The sequence below is a fragment of the Numenius arquata genome, chromosome 7 (genome assembly GCF_964106895.1).
Source record: "Numenius arquata chromosome 7, bNumArq3.hap1.1, whole genome shotgun sequence".
NCBI lineage: Eukaryota > Metazoa > Chordata > Aves > Charadriiformes > Scolopacidae > Numenius > Numenius arquata.
In genome coordinates, this window is record NC_133582.1 from 46,240,512 (window position 1) to 46,251,175 (window position 10,664).

Here is a 10,664-nt window from a genome sequence, read left to right on the forward strand (position 1 = left end):
AACTGAAGGCTAGAAAGGAAACAGGACAAGGGCATCCTCCAAACAAAAAAATCCCACAGCCCAAAGAGAAGGTCTCCCTGTTATCCCAGAACAGTCAAAAAGGATTTCTGGGTTTAATCTTAGCTTAAGCCACTAATCTTCTGTTTGATTATTCAAAGGAAAAGGGGCATAAGACTGATAGCAAGCTGGTATTAGCACCGGCTCAACCAGAACCATGACAGAGATGTGCTCCAGGCAAACTCCCTCATTTCAGTCCCATGTTGTCAAACCTGCAGAGGATAAAAATGCAGGAAGGAGAGGGCACATCAGGACACATGCCAGTCTCCTGTACAAAGAATCAGAAGCGAGCTAGAACAGTAATTCATAGGTAATTATTCAATAGTATAAAGGAAACAGGAATAAAGACTACTTATAATCTCATCTACAGTTTTTAGAAGAATGTTTCTTGCTAAGTATCAGTTTTTAAACCAAGAAAAGCACAAGCAATTAAAATAATCTTATAATGTCTAGGAGGTAGTTTTAGGCATCTGGGTGCAACCACCTGTTCAAATAGCTCAAATGCAGTTGCTGAGTTTGGGCAGTATTGTACCTACTCATGAGTTTTAATTGTAACGCCTTAAGTATTTTAATATTCTTCCTTGATTCTAAACTATCCATTGCATCACAATTACAGTGATTTTCCTTCAAGGATCTTAAAACACCTTTAATGAAATTGGTATTCCCAGCATTTATATCAAATATTAAATAAAAATAAGGAACAAGTATTAACAATACCAGGTAGAAAAATATGGTTACGGGCAGAGTAACTGCATTTCTGATACCGATGTAAAAGTACTTGCAAGGAGATCATAATCAATCCAACCTAATCAGCTCTGCAGTAACATATATGGCAAGAACTTTCAAAGAAACAACACCTCAGAAGCAAGACTTCATCAAAAAACATGAGACAGACATTATGTGAAACCATCAATTCCTTTTCCCTTTTTCAACTGTATTACAGTTTCTAGAATACTAAGTACCTTTTTCCCTTTCGGAAGTTCACTATTCTGCACTAAGAAAGATAATTCTTATTCTAATACCAGATTTGTTGCAGACTAGTCCCTACAGAAGAATCTGCATTACAATAGACTGTAATGCTGTTTTATTTTCTCTTCAAAACATCCATAAAATTATCCCCAGACAAGCAAGAAATATGCTTTCCTACAGTTTGCCTCCTGCATTTGAAAGCTGATACCTTTGGTTCCCACCCACGTCCTCCACACACTTTGCCTGGTCTTCTGGGTAGGCTGTTCCAAGATGATCATGGCTTTGGCCACAAAGAGAACGAACAAGAAAACTCTACCTCTAAGCTTCCAGAAGGCTGGACAAACGTTAGCGGCAGCTTTTCCTTCTCCCCCTGCCAGCAAAAACTCGGGCACGTTTGTTAGAGCAACTTCATACTCTGAGATTCTACCTTTACCTTAACCTTACATTCAGTTGAAATTTGCTAGCATCCTCATACTTTACAAAGGATAGATGGATGAACACAAGCTAATTAAGTAAAGGTTACAAAAAGCAGACTAAATACATTTAACAGCAAAAACTAAGTATTTTGTAAAAATATACAAATGCAGGCTTGCAACTGTTACAGCATCTAAGTCACTAGCTCATAGAAAAGGTGAATCAGGCTACAGGCAAGAATCTGTGTGGTGAAACTACTGAATGTTTCCTAAAGACAGAGATCAACATATTCCAGAATGCTGCCACTCCTCATGGGGACAAGGAGAGGATAAAGAACCAGTATAGAGGTTATAAGCTTGTAGTTCCTAGAAAAAAAGAAAAAGAAAAAAAAAAAAAACACAACAGAAAAACTACAGAAAAGGGAATATCTCTGTAAAAGAGAAATTGTTTTCCGTACCACCTCAGCTCAGGGTAAAGAATTAAAGGAAGGAGAAAGAGATTACTAAGCTGGGAGATACCCCGATTCAGCAAAACGCTAAGAACACATTTAAGACTTTTGGTTTTTTACAAAGAGAATCTGTGGGTTTTGGCAAATCTCAATACTTGAAACGGTTCTCTGGTTGCATACAATATGTAGGGCACAAGACTACAGTTCTAATAGTTTTCTGTGGTTGATCAAAACCCTCAGCTACAAAAGCTATTTATTGCCATGGAAGGCCAAGATCACAGCCATTCAGTTTAATGGTTTTATTTTTGTAAAAATTACCAAAAAGAAGTATCAGGAAATAATGCATCAGCAGGAACGAGAGCATCACAACCACTAGAACAGCACAGAATACACATCAAGTTCACTCTGTATGGAAGCCGGGAAAAAAGATGATGAACACTCTCCTGGCTTCCTTGTCTCTGACCGCTGGATCCAGGAAGGCCTTGAGAAAAAGAGGACCACTGTGTAGACCTGTGTTGTATGCAGCAGACCTTTAAGAGGACAAGAGGAGAATGAAACACCAAGCTGCTTTACAGTCCTAATCATGACAGGGGACTGTAGCTGCTTGTCATATTAATTAGAAGACTATTACAAAAATGGGATACCAAGATAGAAGTTTTCCTAGAAGAGTGTCCTGAGAAAAGTCGTATCATGTCCCCTCTTCATTCAACACAGCTGGTAACTGACTTATTCACCCTTTTGCTTCTATGTCCTCCTGGTAGTTTACAGCTCTGCTTTCATCTCTCCTTCATGACTTCAGGTAGCAGGGAAACAGACGACTCAGAAAAGTTGAGGAAAAAGTTGAAAGTCTGCCCAGATACTTAAAGAAGCCTCATACCTTCTGCATCCAAGAGGAAGCAAGTCAAGCGATACCAGTAACATTTTTTTTAAAATGCATTTCTCACTATACAACCTGTAACCTGGATTTTCTTGGTTCAGTTTATCTATGCACATTTTTAAAAAAATAGCTCAAAGTAGTACTTTAAATATTATAGCTATTGCAGTAAGAATCACAGTATATATGAAGAACAGAGAAGGTTTTAATAAGTTTTTAACATTTTCATTAGCAACTGTTACACCTCATGTTTTTCTTGATGTCCCCGTTGTATCAACTTTTAGACACCAGTTCCGTCAGTCAAGGTTTAAGAATCCAAGTTAAAAAATATAACACTCTTCAAAATATAAGCATTCTAAAACAATCACTTTTGTTATTTTGGGGCCTTGGTTCAGAAATGTGGATATTAAGCAAAGAAATAGAACTTGAAAAAGTATTAATGAAAACTTCAGCAGCAGAAATAATAAGAGTCATTACAGTGAAAGGGAAGAATAACAAGAACGTGCATGCAGAATTCCTGTTCTTTAACTTAACACCACATTTAAAGAAAATCTCCACTCCAAAGAAGTGCAACACAATTCTGTTCCTGGAAGGGAAGGTCTTGCCTTCATCTGTGATGAGCCTAATAAGCTTAAGTTTACCAGCCATTCTCTCATGTTTTCCATATGCAGATCTATTGCATAAACAACACTTAAAAGTTAATATGGGCTGGAGAATGAATAAATGTTTATAGCTAAATTATGTAAGTGTATTAATTTGGGGGATTCAGTTATTTTTTGTATCAGTTGGTAAAAATAATTTCTGTGCTGCAAGTACTCCGTTTCATCCCAAAGTTTTGCTTTAAAACACTTGCCTGTGAGCTAATTATAAAACTACAGTGAAAAATCACACTTTTATTAATAACAGAAGTAGTGGCACAGTGTTAATTACATGCTTATTGGCAAACTTTCCTTTCATCAATCAGACTATTGGCTCTAGAGGTTCAATTTTTTCAAAAACCATTTCAGATTTATTTTAGTGTACTTGTAACAGTGTTTTGAACGGGCAAAGATAATTACAGCTTACTACTCCTCCAGGAAAAGCATGCATTCAACTCAAAATTTTCATCTCTCTTATGCAGCCTATCTTATCCATTTTGTATTATATAAAAGTCACCAATCTTGCACTAATCCATGTGAATTCATTTGCGCATGTGTATCATAAAAACAGTTATTCATAAAGTCTGTATAATTTATTATCAACTACTTAAAACCTCTATTTTAAAACACTAAGTCACACATCGGAATAAATTAGTTTAGAGATAGATTTTAGAAACATGTTTTTTCCTCCATGACTTTAGCAGGTCTAACTTTTTTCCCTACAGTTGTAATTTTAAGTATCAATGTAATTAATAATTTAAGTACCCAATCCTGTAGCCCGTGAGGGGGCTCCTGTGCCCTTACGGCCAAAAGGTTCAATGGGGTCAAAGTGACAAATAGTTTCAGCATACCGCTTTGTAACCTCTGTTCCACAAAAACATTTATGAGCCTGTTAAAGGTAATTTTATCAGTCAAAAATATCCAGCGTAAACTGACTGATGATGGACCAGGACCAAACACCTTTAGGCATACATGAAATGCTGCTGAATTTGGTAATTTCATTTGCGCATACGTGTTTGCATACAACCTACAGTCTTAAGTACTTTGCTCTCTGCTAAGGTTTAAAAGTATAGAAGGACATGAAGTGACAGGAGTGTTATAATCCAAGTGAAACAACATACGTGATATCCTGAAACCCTGATCAGTGCAGCTTCTCTAAGTAGCAACCTTTGTTTTTTCTTTAAGTGCATAAGAATAGATTTATTTGTATTTTAAAAGTTATCAATTTTGGGATCTTTCTATCTAATACTGACATCATTTTAAATTAAGATGAAGTACAGGGATGACAACACCAGGGAAAATTTCCAAAGCTTTAACTTCTCACCATTCTATCATCACCTCAAAGTCAATTTTCACCTTTTTCACTGGCTGAATTTGTTATCTTACATTTTGCTTTGGGGCTCATGTTCCTGCAATATGGCAGTACTGGATTACGAGAATACTGACAATCCTGTTTGCTAAAAATGAACAATAGCTATATTACAGCAAGTCTGTAATATCTAGAAAGAAAAGGAAAAGCAGACCTGACAAAGCACACTTATTTGTTAATTACATGCGGATTGCAAATGCTCATACATCTACTGAGTAATAAGTAAAGCCAAGCCTGAACTTGCTTGTGAAGATTTTTGACACAAGGAGATATTTTTACACTTTTGATCACACAGCAAGGCCAGTTACAGGGCCCGAAAATTAATTACAGATCAGGGCTTAATATTTACTACTGAAAATAATGCAGATTCATTAACACCTAGCCTGAACTATTGTTCAAGTACGACAGACCTGCCAGTTAGGAAAACTTAGGGTGTGAGCTACCTATAAAGGGAACACCCCACCTCACCTCAAATCCCTTCTGACAACTGTAGATGGTGGATTCCAGCAAAATGCACAGAACACACAGTAACAACTAGGGCCATGGACTGGCCAAGGACTAAAATAGCACAGCCTGCCTTCATTCCACCATTGTAATGTTTCTGAATGCTTCACTTGGTAATTGATGTAAAATACTCGATACAACTTTTTGTCCCTTAAACAAGGGACGTGCAGCAATATTTCAGCAACCAAATACACATTTCAGTTATTTTTCTGGGATGGCAAAAATATAGTAACAGCACAGATACGATTGGATTCCTACAGATAGGGTTCCACACTTTTTAAATGAAGCCCAAACTTTTGAGCACCTCTTGTCTGAAACTGGTATCAAGCATATAGTCCCTATTTCTTCTATGCCCTTTCTAACTAACAGTGGATGTTGTCCAAGAATTTACTACTTACTTCCACCTGGAGTAAGAAATAGAGAAAGGTCCCAAGAAAATCACACACTATCTTAAGTAAATAAACCAAAGAGACCACATTAAATAGAGCTAAGCAGTGACCTCAAGAACCATGCAATAATTTGCATCAGAAACAAGAGATGAGTAACAGGTAAAAGCTACATAAAAAGAGCAAAGTATCCAGCATCTGGATGAAGGGATGCACAAAAATCTAACAATCGATGAAACCCTCTAATTATTATGAGAGGAGATGCTAACCACCTAAGATTTCCCACCATGCCCGATAATGCTAATTGCACTGCACTACATGCTCCTCTTTGCTAACTTTCAGAATTGTGTGATAAGGCGTAAAGAAAAATAATCTAAATCATAAATAAAAGTTTCATTTAAAAAAAAATCTGCACAAACTTCTCAAGCACTTGACTATTTAGCTCTTTAGCCACTCCTTTCAAGATACAATTTACACCTTGCACTCCAAATAATGAACACCACGCACAAATTAAGAGCAAGGCTTTTGAATAACAGGACTAAATACCAGTTAAAATAAAAAAAAAAAATATCAGGAAGAATGGAAGTAAGGATTAAAAGACAAGAAAAAGCAATGCCTACCTTTGATTTCTGTACTTAATGAACAATCAGTAAGCATAATACAAACAAATTAAGACTTTAGAAACTAACATCATGATCAAAAAACACCAGTGTTTTCAAAAGTTGCAGAGCACGATGTGTTCTGACAAAGAGAAGGCTGAAAGCCTTTTGGTTACATTAACACAAGGATTGCAGATGTCACTCTGAATTTCAAACTCTAAAGAATCCTTTCAAACCACTCAATATCACAAAACTCGTTGGAGAGTCCCAACAGATCTTTCATTTTTCAGTTTCTTTCCCAGAATGGTTCTCGAAAACATGGTATCAAGTAACTTCAGGAAATCACAATTATCTTTTCCCTTCATTTTGCCAACACAGGTCAAAGACATTAGGAATATCAAAAACGCTGTTCTCATTCAACTCCCTTCTTGACAGTGGCAACTTAAGTTCTTAATGACAAATAATATCTAAAAGAAGTTTAATTAAAAGCTGAAGCTGCTCTCCATTTTACTTATGTATTTTTGCCCTTTAAATTTAACATTGCTTTATCTCCCATTATTTTTTCTTTCTATCCTTTGAAGCTATAATTTCACTCCTTTCAGTATATTCCTCTAGTTGTCTTACTGCCCATGCCACTCCGAAACAAGACACAATCATTCTGCAAGTCCAATTTTGTCCTTCCACTGATACACTGCTGCTGTATTTAACAACCTTGATTTCCATATGACAGTAAGAGACAGACATTTTAAGTAGCTTAGGAAAATTATGAAATCAGTCTTCAATGCCTCTGTTCTTAAGACCCAAAAAAATGTCCAGGATAGGTACCATAACCTGTATCGTGTATCTAAGCTACTGTCAATAATCCTACTTTTCTCTTTACACATTTGTGAATCTTTAACTAGGGATCCAGGTATCACCATCTGAAAATGACAGCCATAACCAACTGCACACCAAAAAGAAAATGAACTTTCTTTTCTAATAACCCATGACCTCTACTACTGAAAACAGCACCCTGCAGAGTTTTGGAAGTGCTGCCTGCAAAAATCAACTTCAGTGAAGAGGGATAAACAAAATAGCGTGACATAAAATTTTGTCAATGGATTTATCTACCAATTTATTTACTGGATGCAATCACCTAATGACACAGCCACAGTTCTTTCCCAAACTGCAGTTGCCAAAAAACTCCTCCCATACAAATCATGACATAATTTACAGGTTTTACATTCTGAGCTTCAGAGGACTCCTTGATATTCGCTCCCTACTACCTGGCAAAGCCATGAGAACATTTGTCTTTTGTGACCATAAAATGAAGCATCAGTCATGGTAACAATAAACTAAACTGTGATTCTCCCTCTTTTTTCTCATGTGTGAGCCAAGACGCAGTTAACAATGATGACATTAAAAACTACCGCATCAGGGTTAACACCTTACTGGTATGAACAGGGCAGCTCACACCTCTTGCAGCTATTGTTCCAGTTTCTCTATAATCTCACTTAGACATCTTTGCTTTTAGTTAGCATTCTGAGGTTTTCAACAGAGCTGTAACAGCCGGGGACTAATGGTGAGGGGTGAGGTAAGCAAAAGACACTGGATAACAAGGTAGCAGATTTAAAGAGATGTTGTCCTACCACAGCTAACATGTAACTGCAACATGGACCAGGAGGGACGTATAATGTCATTATAGACATAATTAGGGAAGCAAAACACTGATGAACTTCAATGCTTGGAGACATCCTTTTTGCTACACACGAACACACAACAGCTTGAATTAAGCCATTGTAACAACCAGACTTTTTCCAAAGGGTACTGGGGAGCAAAACTACATTGTAGATGAACAACTACCACCTGAAAAGCAGTGGCTAAGTTTTGTAATATTTTTTTAATTTAATAACCCATCAATGCTTAGGTGATACAATCAACAAAACAGAACTTGATGACTCTACAAGTGACTTGTTTGGAGCACCTAGAGAGCCAGGCCCAGGACAGGTTTCTATCAGAAATCAAGATCTTGGACTTCAGCTCTTGAAGAAGGCAGTCGCAGGCCGCATTGGACTGAGGTGCACAGTCAAGACTCCTGCAGTTCACTACAGGTGTCTCAACACCCTGGGTCAGCCAAAACACACCAACACCTCACTGGGCTCCTTCTGCCAGGGGATCAGCCTTTTCACACCAACACACCCAGCCAGCCAAAGGCACCCGCCTCGGGAACGGGGCAGATGAGTGAATATTACGCAGGTGTAAGGGCACGGCCTTAAGTTCACTTCTGGGTGGCTGTAACTGTGTCAGACAAAACCCTGGTAACGCGAAGGACCCCTTAACCTTGGCAATTCACCTTGTACGCTACACAGCCAGGGAGGCTGCAGCGGGCCGGGGGGCGGCGGCAAGGCCCCGCGGCCACCTCGGCGCCCCGCAGCCGCCCTGCCCCGCCGCTGAGGCGAGGCTGGGCGCTGCACCGCGCCCCGCGTCCTGCCCTTGGGGCTCACGGCCGCGGCGGGAGGTAGGGCGGGGAAACCGCCGCCAAGAGACCACTGCGAGGGCCCGGAGAGGGCGGGCAGAGCCCCTCAGGGTAGCGCGTCCCGACACCCACCGGCGGCGTGGCGAAGACCGGCGTGAAGGTGGGGGGGGGGAGAAGCGGAAAGCAGCGGGGACTTCCCACAGGAAGCCCGGGGGAGGCGGGAAGGAAATGGGGGAAGGAGGAGAGAGGGGCCGTGCGACGGCCACCCCTACCTGCGGCGCCGGGGGCAGGCTCCATTTGCGGCTCCGCGCTACGTCGGCAGCTGCGCAATGTGCGCAGGAAGCCCCAGGCCCCCACCGCGCAGGCGCACCCGCAGCGGGCGGTAGGGGGCCAAGGCGCATGCGCGGCTTTGCGTGTGCGTGCAGGCCCTGGGGCGCGCGCAGGGCGGGTCGTCGCCGCCGCCTTCAGCCGAGGAGGATGACGCGCTTTAGGGTGTCCGGGGGTTCCACAGCAAGGGAAGATGAGAATCATGAGGGCCGCAAAGCCCCACAGCAAGGGCTTGAAGGGGAATATGAGAATCATGAGGGCTGCAAAGCCCCACAGCAAGGGCTTGAAGGGGAATATGAGAATCATGAGGGCTGCAAAGCCCCACAGCAAGGGCTTGAAGGGGAAGGTGAGAATCATGAGGGCTAAAAAGATTGGGACTGGAGCATCTCTCTCATGAGGAAAGACTGAGAGACCTGGGTCTGTTTAGCCTGGAAAGGAAAAGGCTGAGACGGAACCTCATCAATGTTTATAATATATAAAGGGTGGGTGTCCAGAGGATGGGACCATGCTTTTTTGATGGTGCCCAGTGACAGGACAAGTGGCAATGGGCACAAACTGGAACACAGAAAATTCCGTCTCAATGTGAGGAAAATACTCTTTACTTTGAGGGTCACAGAGCACTGGAACAGGCTGTCCAGAGAGGTTGTGGAGTCTCCTTCTCTGCAGATGTTCAAAACCTGCCTGGATGTGTTCCTGTCCAACCTGCTCTAGGTGAACCTGCTCCGGCAGGGGGCTTGGACTGGATGATCTCCAAAGGTCCCTTCCAACCCCTCTGTGACTACAGTGGTGGCCGTTTCTATCAACGAGTTGGCTCTCCTGTCTCTGTGACCGTGTTCTGTGACAGAAGTTCAGGTGATGGAAGGACCAGGAAATTTAGTGTCCCACTGGGAACTTTGATGAAATATTGTTACAGAAATTCCTATTGGTCTGGTAGTCAGCCAAGCAAAATGCAGCAGTTGAGTTACTCCATACCTCAGTTATTACAGCTTACATTTTTTTTACCTCTGTATGTGCAGTTCAGCATAAATGATGTCAAGTATCTGCGTCTTCTGTTGTGTCAATGTCCTGCCATTTTTTCAAGCACTGTATACAGAAGAAAAGCACTTCACCATGTAAAACATTGCATAATATTTGCTAGCAATCAAAAGGTCAAACATGCTTTTGCTATGCTATAGAGGAATGAATATGGGCCATGACTATAGCCTGGATATTAAAAATATCCGGGGCTTAAGACAAAATTTGAAGAACAGTGTGGTTGCCTATGAAAAACTTTTATACAAATGAGGAAGTCTATAGAAAGAATACAAAATGCTTTTTATGGATAGTGTCACTAAAAGTTTGACACTGTTAAAAATGACTATCTGTGTGGCCTTTTGGTCTGCCTTTTGGTCTGTAAGTAAGCATTGAGACATATGTGAAGTATACTTTAAAGGCAGAGGAGTAATGGGGATATCTTTTATTTATGAGTCTCTGGTATATTTATCTGACCAGTCTTTCCGTAGTTATTACTGGCATGAGGCAAGGCTGACTACTTACAGAAACAAAACATGGAATAAAAAAAAAGCCTGTGAGAAAGTATGATACTTTCGAAAACCTGAGAACATGATTCCGTAGAAATTCAAAG

General features: G+C 40.5%; 1 protein-coding gene across 2 annotated transcripts in view; it reads right to left on the reverse strand.

Moving 5' to 3' along the window:
• The window catches only part of CMC1 (C-X9-C motif containing 1), a 46,771-nt gene extending 37,717 nt beyond the window's left edge, over positions 1 to 9,054 (reverse strand). For both annotated transcript variants that reach the window (XM_074150157.1, XM_074150156.1), the window contains exon 1: positions 8,986 to 9,054. In XM_074150157.1, coding sequence (XP_074006258.1) covers positions 8,986 to 9,010 — 25 coding nt within the window. In that variant the 5' untranslated portion in view covers positions 9,011 to 9,054. The remainder of the gene's footprint in view (positions 1 to 8,985) is intronic.
• Positions 9,055 to 10,664: the final 1,610 nt, after the last annotated feature.